Below are 16,073 nucleotides of genomic sequence, written 5' to 3'. Positions count from 1 at the left end.
AACTCTCTTGAAGGAGAAGATTAATCTTATTTCCTTGGACCTTGGGTGTGGTAAGATTCTCAACCCTAGTATAATTTGTAGTTCTATGATGTTTGGGTATTGAGATGTTGTATATGGGTATGATGATTGTGGCTTAGGTTGTGTATATGTGAATGTTGGAGCTTGATTGGTGACTTTGAAAAGCTTGAAAAGGATTTGGTGGTGAAAAATCTGTTCTTGGAGGTGTTGAGGCCTTAAGAGCTTGAGGAAAAGTGGTTTGGAAGTGCTCCGGTTGAGCTTGAGAAATCGGCTAAGGTATGATCTCGGTTTCCCGTATCTAATATGTAATGTGGTAGGAAATACTTAGGCTAGAGGCCCTAAGATAGACATTGAATTGTTGATGTTGTTGGATGGTTGAAATATATGATGTGGTCATATATGTGATGATGATTATTGATGCCTTGATGGTATGATGTATGAGAAATATGCATGTTGTGATATATGCTCGATGATTGGTTATGGTTGAATTGTGGGTTGAGCCATGTTGATGTTGAGTATGATATTGATTGTGTACAATGATGATTTATTGGAATTGGTGTTGTTGAAAATTGGCATGAGGAAGAGTATATGATATGTCAATGTGTTTGGGTTTGAACCACTTGGGTAAAGTGGGTTAAAATGATGGGATAGTGATTTTGTAAATTGTGGTAAAGTGTCAATGTGTGAGTTGAGGAGGCTTGATGTTGAATTTGATATATTTTGATTGATTTCAAAGAAAAGGGATGAAATTGGCATGTTTTGATTGATTTTGAAAAGAGTTGAAAATGGCTTATTTTGAAAATGGCACTTTGTGGTTTTGTATGAAAAAAATGGTTTTTGGGCATACTTTGACGGGACATAACTTGGAATACAGATCTCCATTTTATGCCAAATCTATTTAGAAATGAAATTGGATCCGGGATGTCCATGCAGTTCGAAGAACGAGTGAAAAACGATTTAAAATGAGAAAGTTATGTCCGTCGGAAGATTGGGGGTTGAATCGGTGAATTCTGCAGCTTTTAACTTAGAAAAATTTTAGCAGAATAATCCCCCGCGCGTAGATGCACTTGGCACGTACGCACCGTTCTTCTAGAAAGCGCCATCCATGTGTGCACGTGGTGTGCGCGGGCGCGCCGATGTGCTGCACACAATGCTCAGCCATTTTCCAGAGGGTTGTACCTGAACTGTGCCAGTTTTGTGCCTAGGACACGAGAGTACCCACGCGTACGCGTGGTTGACGCGTGCGCATCGATTGGCTAATTTTCAATCCACGCGTTAGCGTGCATGACGCATACGCGTCGATGAGTTTTGTGGCCATCCACGCGTGCGCGTGGAGTGCGCGTATGCGTGGCCCTGTTTTTATCCCAAAGTTGATTTTTGAGTTTTAAAAGCCAAATCTCATGCTTCTAAGCCTCTGATCTCACCATTTATGTCTTAAATCATTATGATATGCCTAGCAATAGGAAGAGGAGCTAGGGGATGTGCTAACTTGCGAGTGAAGCAAGGGAAAAATGAATGATCAATGAGGATCAAAGATGATTATGTGAGAGGCGGAGGGTGGTGGTGGAAGTGCTTGTTATGCCATGGGCCGAAAGACCGTAATTGTTAATGAAACGGCTGGTTATGGATTTAACCGTGAGCCGGGTGGCTGGTTATGGATTTAACCATGGGCCGGATGGCTGGATTATTGCCGTGTTACGGCGGAGCCATGATTATGGCTAAGAATAAATGCATATATGCTGTTGAATGAATTGTGAATGTTGCACTTCCATTATCGGATATGAGAGTTTTAATAATGAGAATTTAAAACTAAAATTTAGCTCTTTTAATATTTTTAAAAAAAGAAAATTTAGAGAATTAAAATTTTTTGGGACAGAAATTAAAATTTTAATATATTTTTTTAAATATTTACTTTTAATTTTATAAATTCTAAATTTATTTTTTAATTTTAATATTTATCTTAAATTAAATATAATATTGAGACATAACTCAATTCAATATATTAACATTAAATATAATATAAAAATTTAATTTTATCTCTATTTATCAGTCTCTGACTTTCTGTATTTCAATTTCAGTCTATCAATCTGATTCTCCTTTTTATACGCAACCTTATAGATTTATTGTAATAGTGTGAATTAATTTTATAATTTTCTTTAATAAAAAATAAAATAAATAGTTGTGAATAATTATTATAGTAATTAATTAACTATTTAGCATTCATAGGTAACCTTTAATTGCTTTATTTATTAACACTGTAAATTATTTTATATTAATAAAAAAATTAAACCTAAAACTTTAAAGGGTATATGAATGAACTTGTGAATCAGTACAATGCTTTAGGAACTTCCAAGGACCCACCTTATAGTTGAAGGGCTACTAAAGCAAATAAAAAGGGATATAAAGAAGAGATGAAGAACAAATTAGACACAACAGGTTGAAGCATCCTGAAAAAAAGTGATGCCTTTTGCTTACCTTGTAAAATCATATCAAACAAGTCTTATGTATATGTGTGTCTTTCTATCTATTGAATACATATGAGGTGTTTATTTTGATTTATGTTAGATGATTGCTACAAAAAGTTTGTCTAACTTACTAAAAAGGATTAAAAATTAATATTTAATTTTAAAAATATAAAAATAAATAATTATTAAATATTCAAAAATTGTCATAAAAAATAAATTAGACAAAAGTTAGACACCATAGAATTCACCTTTATATTATTTGCACTCATTTTTGTTAATTTTATAAAGTACGAGACTTAATTCTATATGACTGTGTTTAGTTTTGAGAATTGGATAAGATAAGATATTGAAAATAGGTGTTTGCTACGGTACGATGATAAATTAATACGTACCGATATGTTTAAAATGTGGACAAATAACAATAAAACAAGTTGAATTTATTTTCCACGTCAGCATTTAATTTTTTTTAAATATATAATATATCACCACTTTTGCTAAAACACCATTTTAATTAAATAAAAATAAAAAATAAATTTTATTTAATTTTAATAAAAAGACTTAAACATCCTTCCTTTATTTGATTAGACAAAAATACCCTTTGAATACCCCTATCTTAACAGCTTCTCCCCTTAACCCTAGCTTCTCCATCACCGCCGCAAGGACTGCCGCCGTCCGTCGCTCTCAGGCACTACCAACATCGTCTGGTCGTCCGTGCTTCTTCCTCCTTTAAGAATCGCAGCTTCTTCTTCCTCAACCTCGGCGCGTCAGTTTCTGGTATTCATCTGCTCCATCGCCCTCCTACCGCCGTCCGTCGGGCACTCAGTCACCATCGTCTTCGTCGGGTCGTCGCAGATTCTTCCAACCCACCACCGTCTTCTGAGTTGTGTTCGTCGCCTGACCTCTTTCTCCGTCACGATTCTGCCCCCCTCTTCTCACACTGCTCAGTAGAAAAATCCATCTCCATTCAAGTTTCCTTCCTTCGAGTTCAGAGAGCAGAAGCTCAACCAAGAAAAAAACCTTAGACTTCGACGGTCAGTATGTACCCGAAGCCATGCATCATATCCCTCCAACTCCTTCCATGGCTGCTGCAAGAGAAGAAGCTGAGAATGTTATGTTTGGTGCTTTGGATAATCTCTTTGCTAATACAAAGATTAAGCCTAAGGATATTGGTGTTCTTGTTGTGAATTGCAGTTTGTTTAACCCAACTCCTTCACTTTCTGCAATGATTGTGAACAAGTACAAGCTTAGGGGTAACATTAGAAGCTTCAATTTAGGTGGTATGGGTTGTAGTGCAGGAGTTATAGCCATTGATCTTGCTAAGGACATGCTTCAAGTTCATAGGAACACTTATGCTGTTGTTATTAGCACTGAGAACATTACTCAGAATTGGTACTTTGGGAACAAGAAATCTATGCTGATCCCAAATTGTTTGTTCCGTGTTGGTGGTTCTGCTATTTTGTTGTCCAACAAAGGCTCTGTTAAGAGAAGAGCAAAGTACAAGCTTGTTCATGTTGTGAGGACTCATAAGGGTACTGATGATAAAGCTTTCAGGTGTGTGTATCAAGAACAAGATGATGATGGCAAAACTGGTGTTTCTCTCTCAAAGGATCTTATGGCTATTGCTGGTGGGGCTTTGAAGACTAACATCACAACTTTGGGGCCTCTTGTTCTTCCAATAAGTGAACAGCTTCTGTTCTTTGCTACTTTGGTTGTTAATAAGCTTCTGAATGCAAAAGTGAAGCCTTATATACCTGATTTCAAGCTTGCATTTGATCATTTCTGCATTCATGCTGATGGGAGAGCTGTGATTGATGAGCTTGAGAAGAATCTTCAGCTTCTGCCTATGCATGTTAAGGCTTCTAGAATGACACTTCACAAATTTGGGAACACTTCTTCAAGCTCTATTTGGTATGAGCTGGCATACACTGAAGCCAAGGGAAGAATGAGAAAGGGGAATAGGGTGTAGCAGGTTGCATTTGGAAGTGGATTTAAGTGTAACAGGACAGTGTGGCACGCACTTAGGCATGTCAAGGCTTCACCCTAGTCTCCTTGGGAAGATTGCATTCATAGGTATCCAGTGCAGGTTGTTACATAGCTTTAATTTCTGCTACTCTCTCTGGTACACATAGCATAAGCCAATAATCAATTCTATTCAAGGAGATAATAGATAATGTCTCAGCTGTTCAATCATCACTTTAGAAGCCTATTTTTGTTGTTATTTTTAATTATTCTAATGCTTCTGTTTTAGTTACTTAATCCTTAAATTAATATTTATGGTTCTCATGTTAAAGAGTAGTGTTTTATTTTTACATGTTGGTTACAACTTTTGTGGGACTTGGTTTCTAAAAAGGGATACTTTTAGTACTTAAAAGTTGTACATTTTGCAGATAACAAGGAAAAAGATTTTCCACATGAACAGTATTGCCAATTCATAGAGGGTGGCATCAAAATCTATTTTTTCCAATTAAGCTAAGCATTGTCAAAAGTGCAAGTGATAGTAACAAAAAAAGTTACAAATTTAACTCGGATAGATCATAGATGCATTATAGTCTCTAGATACTGTACGCAACAGCACATGGCCAGCCTTTGCAAACCATTCCTCTCTTTCTTTCTCTTTCCATCCTTTTTTTTTATTATTTTAACATTTTAGTATTTTATTTTATTAGAATAAGTGAAATTATTTTGTTATTATCAATTATATTTCTCTTTAGACAACAAAAAGTATTGGTATTTTTTTTATATGAAAAAAATATTGGTATTTTTGTTGAAAATGGGTGATAAAAGCTATATGACCCAATTTCTCTTTCAGTTAGTTGTACATATTCTTCATGTTAATTATATTTTTGTATTCTTTTATGTAAAAGCTATATGGACTTGGGTTTTTTCACAGTGAATAAAATGAGATTTTGACCCTGCATGCAATGTTCTAATGTTACAGTGAACCTAATCCATCATTGAAGGACAGAGTGTCTTTAGACTCATTAGCTAATTCTGTTGAGCAATTGACCTAAATAGTCCAATCTCTTGTTCAACGTTTGAAAAATAATGTCAGCTCTCCCTCTATGGTGTTTAATGTCTTTGGTTCCAATTCTAAGACTCTTAACCAACAAAGTAGTGCGTCGAATAATTCATTGTTGCTATGCTGTATTGAGAAGGCCAAGACAGATCTGTCCATTGCTAAAAAAAGAACAAATTCACTTGCTCCAATTAATATTCCTGGATTAGAGCTACCTCGTGTGAGTACTAAGTAATAAGTAGTTTATTATTATTATTATTATTATTATTATTATTATTATTATTATTATTATTATTATTATTATTATTATTATTATTATTATTATTATTATTATTATTATGATTATTATTATTATTATTATTTTCACTAATAACAATTTTTTTTATATATTTAGTGGGTGCAAGTCTATTTTAGACCAACAGCTTCAATGGGTTTGAACGAAACTGAACTTGCAATTGCAGCATACTTGTATGGTAATCATTTGATGGATAAGTAAGTAAGCTCAATTAGAATTTTATTTGTTAACGGTGTTGTTGATTTGTTTAGCTATTTTTATTTATGTTAAATTATCTTTGGCAGCTACAAGGAGGATAAAGTAATTTTAGAGTTTACAGCTCACAGAGATGTATTCAGGAGCTTGATGCCAGAAAAGCCAATCGTTTCTCTTGTGCTAGACTTAGTTGCAGATATGATGAGCATAGAGTTGACCAGAGAAACTGGTTATTGGTTTTTACCCACAACTTTTGCGGTAAGTATATAGGAGTGTATACTAAAATAATATTGGTAGTTGTTATTTGTATTGCGCATATAAACTAGTGGCTGAAATAATGTAGCTGTCAGAGAAGACAAAATTGGATCCTAAAAGTCTGCCGCTTTGTATCACATATGTTTATTTGGGCAAAGTTGACTGCTTAAAAAGAGTAAGTTTATATCATTTTAAATTCATATTAGCAAATATTGGCATAAAATAATTTTAATAACTAAAATGACTTTCTCTTGATTAGGTCTTTATCCCTGTATCTGAAACTACTGACGAAGGTCATGAACACTGGTACCTCGTAGTGATTGATCGTGTTAAAGGACAAATCATTTTGCTAGACCCATTACCCATTGAGAAACAGCTCAAGCGAAAGAGGACAACCTTGAAATTAGTAACTATATTTTCCTTTTTTTTGTTAATTATCTACATATATGACTAAAAAAACAAACTCTAACATAGACATAAACAGGCCATTTATTTGGACGAGGTATTGGAAGATCGTTCATTCTATGACTTTGAGACCACTCTAAATCTGATTTCTTCACAATTTGAATTTGAAGAGCCGGAAGGCCTTCCGACCCTCGAAGCTGGATCGTAAGATCGTATAATTAGTAGTTATTGATATGAAATTTATGCAATTATATAATACTCTAATATAGCTTCCTCGATATGTAGGAGTGACGCGGCTGTGTGGGTTGCCAGTTGGATGATAACTTATTTTGAAGATGATTATTTTAACATAAAGGTAATGTTATGCACTAATCTTTTCCTTCGTTCTTTCTTTTATATTTAAGTAGTTAAGCCTAATGTGTAATTATTCAAATTTTATTAGGTGGATGATGGGGTTCGCATGAAGATTGTAGTCTCACTCGTGTTAAAGATTCATAATACGATCAGCTATACGGTCAAAAATAATGCCATTGAAAATCTTAATAAGCTGAATGATAATCACCATCATAACGATTATGAATTTCCTCAAGATTAGATTTGCAACATAGGATATTTATTATTATTTTTTTTTTATTATTTTCTTGTGGGCATATGAGCCGTCTAGTGACATACGACATTATATTTTGTTTACGTTTGTGTTGGTATTTGTTTGCCAGATTATTTAATGTCTCCATTTGACTATGTATGAATTTATACTCTTTTGGAGATTGAAATTTAGTTCTTTTATACTCTTTTGGCTTTTGTGTTATTGAATGAAAGAGGAAGGTCCAATGCATGCCCTATGTTATCAGGAGTGGCTAAAGCTTCATCTGTAGAAATGTAAATATGAAAGAGTTAAAATGTAATCCAAACTCCTTTCCTATAGATGATTTTATGTGAATATCACAAAAAATTAAGTGTAGAATATACCTAAATCTTTTGAGGTTTCTGTCTTCTTTTTAATTGGAGAAGGTGGGTCTTCACTGTAAAATTACAGATCAAGAACAGAAACTGGACTTTGTTGTTCTGAATTAACTGTTATCATGACCGTAGCACTTTCCTTGCTTAGCTCCTTTGTAGCAGTCTGATCAATGAAAGAATATTAAACCCAGTATGTTATGCTTATGGGCAACCATTGTATAATGGGAGGAAGAAATACTTACATTTTTGATTCATGTGAGTCACCTGTTGAATGGAAATGCTGTTGTTGCTTTCAGAATGATCAGCTTGGGTGCCCTCTATGTCACGGTGAGAATCCATACTTCTGTTGCTGTCAACATTGGAGGAAATAACACCAACTTGATGCTTAAAGTTCCTCTTTTAACACCGGATCTTGCTGAAGCCTTCATTTTTTTGCTGCAAGGTACAAACTTTTTTCTTAGGAGTGGAACTTAGGGACAATGACTCTGATGATTGCTTGTGTTGTCTTTTTTTACTTTTGGACTCTGATGCTTGGTTTGTAGGTGAACGCTTCTCAAAACCGAACTTATTTTGTACTCTTGGGCTTCTAGTCTCTGCTGTATGGCTGGAGTTATTGATGTCCTGTCCATTGATGACCTGAGGGACTTTTGAGGCTTGCATTAATTTTGAAGTTTTCTTCATTTTACTCTTATCTGCAGAATGGAAGCGTTGACTAAAAGGATTCGTTAAACTGGTTCCTTTTGCTGTTTGACTTTCAATATAATCAAGCAATCTTCCATCTTTGGGATCATTGGTAGAAAACTTGATGCAGCCTGATTTGCCATTAGTCATTTCTTTGGTAGCGACATTGAATTTTCTTGAGATTTGTGCTGGCTTCATGATGATAATTGGAAACTTTCTACCTCGGGGTGAACTTGAAATATCATCAGTGACAAATGTTGGGTTGGTCTGTTGTCTTGGGGTCTGTAGTTTCGAGCTTTCACTCAGACCTCTGTCAGAAGGGTAATTTGTTTCCTGGTCTCTTGTAATATCTAGTGAATCTTTGTATCTCTGCATTACTTCCAGAATCTGCTTAAGGGCTCTGAGATCCTTTCCTGAATTTTTAAACTGAAGATCTGCAATCCTTTTCTCAATTTCACCATATACAGAGTGGGAGGGTTTTGAAGCTGTTGTCAAAGTCTCACTTCCCTTGGAAACTTGTAAATCAGAATCTTGGCTTGCATCAGGTTGCCTCCATGGGATTGGTTCAAGTGAAAATCATGAATTTTCGATTAAGGCATTGTCCCTTCTAGAAGTCCCAAAGCACTGGTTTCTTGTTATGGGGGAAACTGGACTTTGGTGTTGGTTATATCCATCACTCATGCAAGACATCTGCGAAGAAGTATCACAAGCTTGTGTGCAATATGGGAGTTCTTCCAGTCCCATTAACTTTGTTACAACACTCGATGCTCTCTTAGGAGTTTCTGGTTCTTACTGCTGCTGCCTAAATATAACTGTATATAAATTTAAGTTGAGCATAAACAGGGAGCACTTTTATTTATCACAGAAATATGGGTGTCTATTGCTCAAAAGCTTTAAAATATTTGTGAAAAATCCCAAATCTTATATTTGATATATTATTGTTATTATTTGTAGAATCATGTATCACTTGGGAATGTATAAATTCTTCTAGGCTTTATAAGAACTTCAAGTGTTCAACACTTATAGGCAAACAAATCATTGAAAACCCAGAAACAGGAGAAACTTTTTTTTGATGCATATGTTTGTAGTTTTTATGCTTCAGCTTCATATGTTGTGATTGTGTTGGTGAAAGTGCATATTTTTAGATTTTGTTTTGCATTTGCTTTGATTACTATACACATTATTGATTTATTTAATTGCATTGGCAGCTGTCTCACTTGAAAATTCGAACCCAAAAACCAAGAGCATTGCTGAAGTTAGTTTCATGTGGGAGATGTATCTCTTCAAAATCTCCAAGATAGTTTTGAAAATCACTCAGAGGATCCATCCCACTGCCATTGTAATTTGTATTTGCCTGTATTTAGGCCAGTTCTTTTCCTCCTCGTGTTATAGGGTCCAATTTCATAAGGCCAATCCTTATTTTCATTTAGTCTAATAGAAAGCATATAGTTATATATCTAATGAAGAAAAATTAGGAATGTAGTTAATGTAGTTATTCCATTTTAGCGATAATATGTTGTATATTTTTCCTTCCAGGCATAAATTTGATGAGAAATTTAAATTTAGATTCAATTCAAAATTTTATTAACTACTGTGGCAGTATCTTTTATTGGAGCTCTATTAACTAGTCTCAATTATTGCTTTGGTTGTTCTGTTGAACAGAAAATGTAAGCAAGAACTTGTCTTATTTCAAGACAAATCTGTGAGTTCAGTCTTGTGTCTTGAACCCATTTTTGTTAATTTGGTTTTATATCATATTGAGTAATGATAGAGGACTATAAAAGCGTGCATATAAACAGTGGAGTTAGATGACTCAAAATTACCCACTGAGTTTTTTTCAGAATCTATACTCCCCTTTTACAATATTTAACATGACTCAGAATTAGATGAACAAAATTAAAGAGTTACATTTATTACATAAATCAAAAACCAGGATTAAAAGGGATTAAGAATAGACTGTAATAAAATGCGAGTCAATCAGAAAATGGTTTGGACAAACTTTGCAGATTGAGCTCTTGCTTTTAGAGTATTCTTCTTTGATCTCGCCTCCTGTATCTTACTCTCCAGAAGCTACAGGCAATTAACAAAGCAAAAATGGGATAAACTTACATTACTAGTTATAACAAAAAATTTCTGCACTATAATTAAAATAGTCCAACCATTTTCAACAGCTTATAAGATTCTGGGAAGATGCAATTTCTTACAAAAACAAAGTTACTGGCACACTATAAATTTTGGTTTCCAAGCATACCAAAAACAAAGCTGTTGCTCTTTTTCTTTAAAAAAAAACAAACAAAACATAAAAAAACTGGAAGGGCAGAACAAAGTTTGTTTCTAAGTATAAGCATAGTCCAGAAGGAAATAAGAATTAATTTCAGCACAAGAAGATATCCCAGAACTTGTTACCTCAGGTACATAATGCATCAACATATTTTCAATGCCGGATTTCAAAGTCACCGAAGAGCTTGGGCACCCACTACATGCTCCTTGCATCTTAAGTTTTACTATTCCAGTATCCCTAGATAAAAACCACAATAAATAAATTAACTTGGTACAAATATAATTCTATAGTGCCTGTAGTTGGACGCTCTTCCTAAAAGTTTCATCCATGTGCTTCAAAACCAAAATAACAAACTATTAAGAACTTACGGATTAAATCCTCGATATTCAATGTCTCCACCATCATCTTGAACAGTCGGCCGAATACGAGTCTCCAACAATTCCTTGATCATTGCAACAGTTTCAGAATCATCATGTACAAAACACATGCATACTACCATTAGTTTAGGCCTCTCAAATATTGTTGAGTACATACTCATATGTACTCCAAGGTTAAAACATTTTCATACTACAAGGTACTTAGATTAGTTAGATACAAGTATAGAGTATGTTAAGGAAAAAACCATCTGAACTGATTAGGTGGGGCACAAGGTAGTGAATGCCAATTTAGTGGGGAAATGGTGCCTTTACATCAAACCCAAGAAGAACAAAAAGAAAAAAAGAAAGGTACAGGAACAGAGACAGGTTTTCTTCCAGTTGGCACAACAAAAAAAATTACCAGAAGGAAAAACGATGCCTAACTTAGCAAAATGTTTGATGACTACAGTGATTAACCAAACTTAGTAGCATCTCATACATGATAGCAAGGCTTAGCTTAATTGGAAAAAAGCTAGAATGCATCTATGATCTATCTGAGTTAAATTTGTAACTTTCTTTGTTACTATCACTTGCACTTTTGACAATGCTTAACTTAATTGGAAAAAAGAGATTTTGATGCCACCCTCTATGAATTGGCAGTACTGTTCATGTGAAAAATCTTTTTCCTTGTTATCTGCAAAATGTACAGCTTTTAAGTACTAAAAGTATCCCTTTTTAGAAACCAAGTCCCACAAAAGTTGTAACCAACATGTAAAAATAAAACACTACTCTTTAACATGAGAACCATAAATATTAATTTAAGGATTAAGTAACTAAAACAGAAGCATTAGAATAATTAAAAATAACAACAAAAATAGGCTTTTAAAGTGATGATTAAACAGCTGAGACATTATCTATTATCTCCTTGAATAGGATTGATTATTGGCTTTTGCTATGTGTACCAGAGATAGTAGCAGAAATTAAAGCTATGTAACAACCTGCACTGGATACCTATGAATGCAATCTTCCCAAGGAGACTTGGGTGAAGCCTTGACATGCCTAAGTGCCTGCCACACTGCCCTGTTACACTTAAATCCACTTCCAAATGCAACCTGCCACACCCTATTCCCCTTCCTCATTCTTCCCTTAGCTTCAGTGTATGCCAGCTCATACCAAATAGAGCTTGAAGAAGTGTTTCCAAATATGTGAAGTGTCATTCTAGAAGCCTCAACATGCATATGCAGAAGCTGAATCTTCTCAAGCTCATCAATCACAGCTCTCCCATCAGCATGAATGCAGAAATGATCAAATGCAAGCTTGGAATCAGGTATATAAGGCTTCACTTTTGCATTCAGAAGCTTCTTAACAACCAAAGTAGCAAAGAACAGAAGCTGTTCACTTATTGGAAGAACAAGAGGCCCCAAAGTTTGTGATGTTAGTCTTCAAAGCCCCACCAGCAATAGCCATAAGATCCTTTGAGAGAGAAACACCAGTTTTGCCATCATCATCTTGTTCTTGATACACACACCTGAAAGCTTTATCATCAGCACCCTTATGAGTCCTCACAACATGAACAAGCTTGTACTTTGCTCTTCTCTTAACAGAGCCTTTGTTGGACAACAAAACAGTAAAACCACCAACACGGAACAAACAATTTGGGATCAGCATAGATTTCTTGTTCCCAAAGTACCAATTCTGAGTAATGTTCTCAGTGCTAACAACAACAGCATAAGTGTTCCTATGAACTTGAAGCATGTCCTTAGCAAGATCAATGGCTATAACTCCTGCACTACAAACCCATACCACCCAAATTGAAGCTTCTAATGTTACCCCTAAGCTTGTACTTGTTCACAATCATTGCAGAAAGTGAAGGAGTTGGGTTAAACAAACTGCAATTCACAACAAGAACACCAATATCCTTAGGCTTAATCTTTGTATTAGCAAAGAGATTATCTAAAGCACCAAACATAACATTCTCAGCTTCTTCTCTTGCAGTAGCCATGGAAGGAGTTGGAGGGATATGATGCATGGCTTCGGGTACATATTGACCGTCGAAGTTTAAGGTTTTTTCTTGGTTGAGCTTCTGCTCTCTGAACTCGAAGGAAGGAAACTGGAATGGAGATGGATTTTTCTACTGAGCAGTCTGAGAAGAGGGGGGCAGAATCGTGACGGAGACAGAGGCCAGGCGACGAACACAACTCAAAAGACGGTGGTGGGTTGGAAGAATCTGCGATGACCAGACGAAGACGATGGTGACTGAGCGCCCGACGGATGGCGGCAGGAGCGCGATGGAGCAGATGAATACCATGAATTGACGCCCCGAGGTTGAGGAAGAAGAAGCTGCGATTCTTGAAGGAGGAAGAAGCACGGACGACCAGACGACGATGGTAGTGCCTGAGAGCGACAGACGGCGGTAGTCCTTGCGGCGGTGGTGGAGAAGCTAGGGTTTAGGGGAGAAGCTGTTAAGATAGGGGCATTCAAAGGGTATTTTTGTCTAATCAAATAAAGGAAGGATGTTTAAGTCTTTTTATTAAAATTAAATAAAATTTATTTTTATTTTTATTTAATTAAAATGGTGTTTTAGTAAAAGTGGTGATATATTATATATTTAAAAAAGAAAAAATTAAATGCTGACGTGGAAAATTAAATTTCACTTGTTTTATTGTTATTTGTCCACATTTTAAACGCATTGGTACATATTAATTTATCATCGTACCGTAGTAAACATCTTGAAAATAAAATATAAAAGACAAAAACACAAAAATTAGTATTTTTATATTTTATTTTATAATAAATTAAAATAAATTATAAAAGTCTAATTTATTTTTATTTTTTTATTCAAAACATCTAGAAAGAAAAATATAATAATAATAAATTTAATTATAAAAAATTAATAAAATAATAAAATAAAATAAAATATAATAAAATATATTTTTTTGTTAGTATTTCTGTATTATTTTTATTAGAATAAATATAAAATATATTAATTTAATATCTTTAAACATAATATTTTTATTTAATTATATTTCTTCTATTGAATATAATTTTGTATTTCTGTATCTGTATCTTAATATCCAAATATACAAACAAACGCAACCTGTATAACGACATAGATTATATAACGAGTATAAGAACAAAATAATTTAACAAGTGCTTGTTCATCCATTCCTCTAATTGCACTTTCATTCTAATTAAGAACAATGATCACATCTTTTTCTATTTGCAATGAAACAGTGATAATGAATATATATCATCATTAATTGGCATACCCATCACACATGATGGCCAAATTTGCTATTATTTTGCTATTATTTTGTTTGCCTCAAAATGTTTATAGAAAGATATAATCAAATATCTTTCATTAATATTCGTCTTTTTGATATGTTCCTTATAAATATACTTTGGTTTAATTGCGATTCGATGAATCATGACGGTTTATTTGCCCATTTGTTGAAATAAATGTTTGAAATTTAAATTTTTTTTATGTATATAACAATTTATTAATCGGTGACAAATTTTGAAATAAAATTTAGATTGACAGCGAATTAATTCTTAATCAATAGAACTAGAAAATACAGTAAACAACTAAAAAACAAAAAAATGATAAGTTCTTTATTTTTTAATAGATAATCTTGGTTTAGTTAAGTGTCATATTACTCTTAATGACTTAATGAGATAATAATCAGCACTAAATTTCTTTGAACTTTTCATTCATAATTTTTTGGTTAATTTATTTTAGTTATTAAATACTTTTTATTTTTTTTAAAAATAACAAATTATAGACATTTTAAAGCGAATGAAAGAATGACCATCTATACTATCTGGTTCGTCTGAATACTGGGGAGGCCGAGTTTAAGCGCTTCCGGGTTAGTCATCAACCGAAAGGAAGAGCTTTACGTCGGCCAAGATCAAACACCGCGGCGGGAATATCTGCAAAAGATACTCCGATGCTCAAGTTAGTGATAATATTAAGAGAGAGAGAGTAGTTAAGTGAGAGTGAATAAGTGAATGTGAAAACTGGTAGTGGAACCTGATCCTCAGCCGAGAATATTAGTTCGGCTTTATAGGGATTGTTTTACCGTTTCCTATGGATAAGTCTTAGTTTGTAGGTTGGTTATGATATTCTGTTTTGGTGATTAGGTTTTGTTGAGCACGTGTCTTATTATTCGAATGGGTGAGGCCGAGCTTATCTGCTCACGTTCCGAGCTTGGTTGACGTGATGCCAGCCTCAGAAATTTGCGTGCCGAGTACTTTGGGTGACCGAGGATATGGGTGACGTATCATAGCCCCCAAGCTTACCTTGGTTTAGACAGGACTAAGGCGAGCTTGTACACCCTGGATGGCGAAGTCCTCGGTCGCTATATTTGTTGTGTATGTTCCTTACAGCCCCCGAGCTCGTCTTAGTTTTGGCACGTTGTTTTTTGAAACTGTCTGTAGCATTTAATGCCTGCGTTGTTCTTCGTGCATTAATGAATGATTGATTTGATTGTGCTGCGAGTTTCAAGGAGTCCCTGACTGTTTGATTTGCTGATTGTTGATCGTGGGTTTTCTGATGGTTTGGATCAAAGGGTAACGTTTCATATGTAACTGCTTTTTCACTATGTAATAAACGTGCTTGCTTTCCCTAGTTTTTTTGTGTTAGGTACTTTTGCGTTTTGGAGAAATGAGCAAGAAAGGTGAGTGATAATTCATGTCTTCATTTCTTCCTTCTTCCTTTCTTAATTTTGGTTCTCTGTACCTTGTTTTATGGAAGATAAAAAGCCTGATGTGGGTGAGGGGGATTTGTATGGTTGGGTTGATTCTAGGGTTAAGGAGTATGTGTCTCAGATTAGTGATAAGGAGTCCGTTGACGTGCTGGGTTCGAATGTTTGGGTTAGGAGCGGTAGTGATATAAGGATATAAATACTTCCTTGTGATGTTGGTGACCGGGTTTTCCATTGCCGTGATGACTGGGCTTACTTCTATATGTACAGTTGTTTGTTTACTGAGTTGGGAGTTAGGGTTCCTTTTACTGACTTTGAGTGTGGTGTGCTTTACTGGTTAAACTGTGCTCCTAGTCAACTTCACCCGAATTCCTAGAGGTTTGTAAGGGCCTTTGAGGTGTTGATGAAATTCCTTGAGCAGCCGCCCTCTCTTCGGTTGTTCT

The 16,073-nt window shown here is 34.8% G+C and overlaps 1 protein-coding gene and 1 pseudogene across 1 annotated transcript; one reads left to right on the top strand and one right to left on the bottom strand.

The window, feature by feature from the left end:
* The first annotated feature begins 3,452 nt into the window (after positions 1-3,452).
* LOC112715970 (3-ketoacyl-CoA synthase 4) lies at positions 3,453-4,773 on the top strand. The gene has a single exon (XM_072205123.1). The coding sequence runs from the start codon at positions 3,535-3,537 to the stop codon at positions 4,447-4,449; it is 915 nt and encodes a 304-aa protein (XP_072061224.1). The 5' UTR covers positions 3,453-3,534; the 3' UTR covers positions 4,450-4,773.
* Positions 4,774-11,572: 6,799 nt separating this feature from the next.
* On the bottom strand, positions 11,573-12,965 carry LOC112717750 (3-ketoacyl-CoA synthase 4-like; annotated as a pseudogene).
* Between the last annotated feature and the right edge of the window lie 3,108 nt (positions 12,966-16,073).

Source organism: Arachis hypogaea, chromosome 10, assembly GCF_003086295.3.
Source record: "Arachis hypogaea cultivar Tifrunner chromosome 10, arahy.Tifrunner.gnm2.J5K5, whole genome shotgun sequence".
Classification (NCBI taxonomy): Eukaryota; Viridiplantae; Streptophyta; class Magnoliopsida; order Fabales; family Fabaceae; genus Arachis; species Arachis hypogaea.
The sequence above is the reverse complement of the archived record's forward strand: the minus strand, read 5'-3'. Positions and strand labels throughout refer to the sequence as shown.

What these genes read in the sequence shown, in the direction of transcription:
- LOC112715970 (XM_072205123.1), top strand. Translation starts at nt 3,535, where the DNA reads ATGCATCATATCCCTCCAACTCCTTCCATGGCTGCTGCAAGAGAAGAA.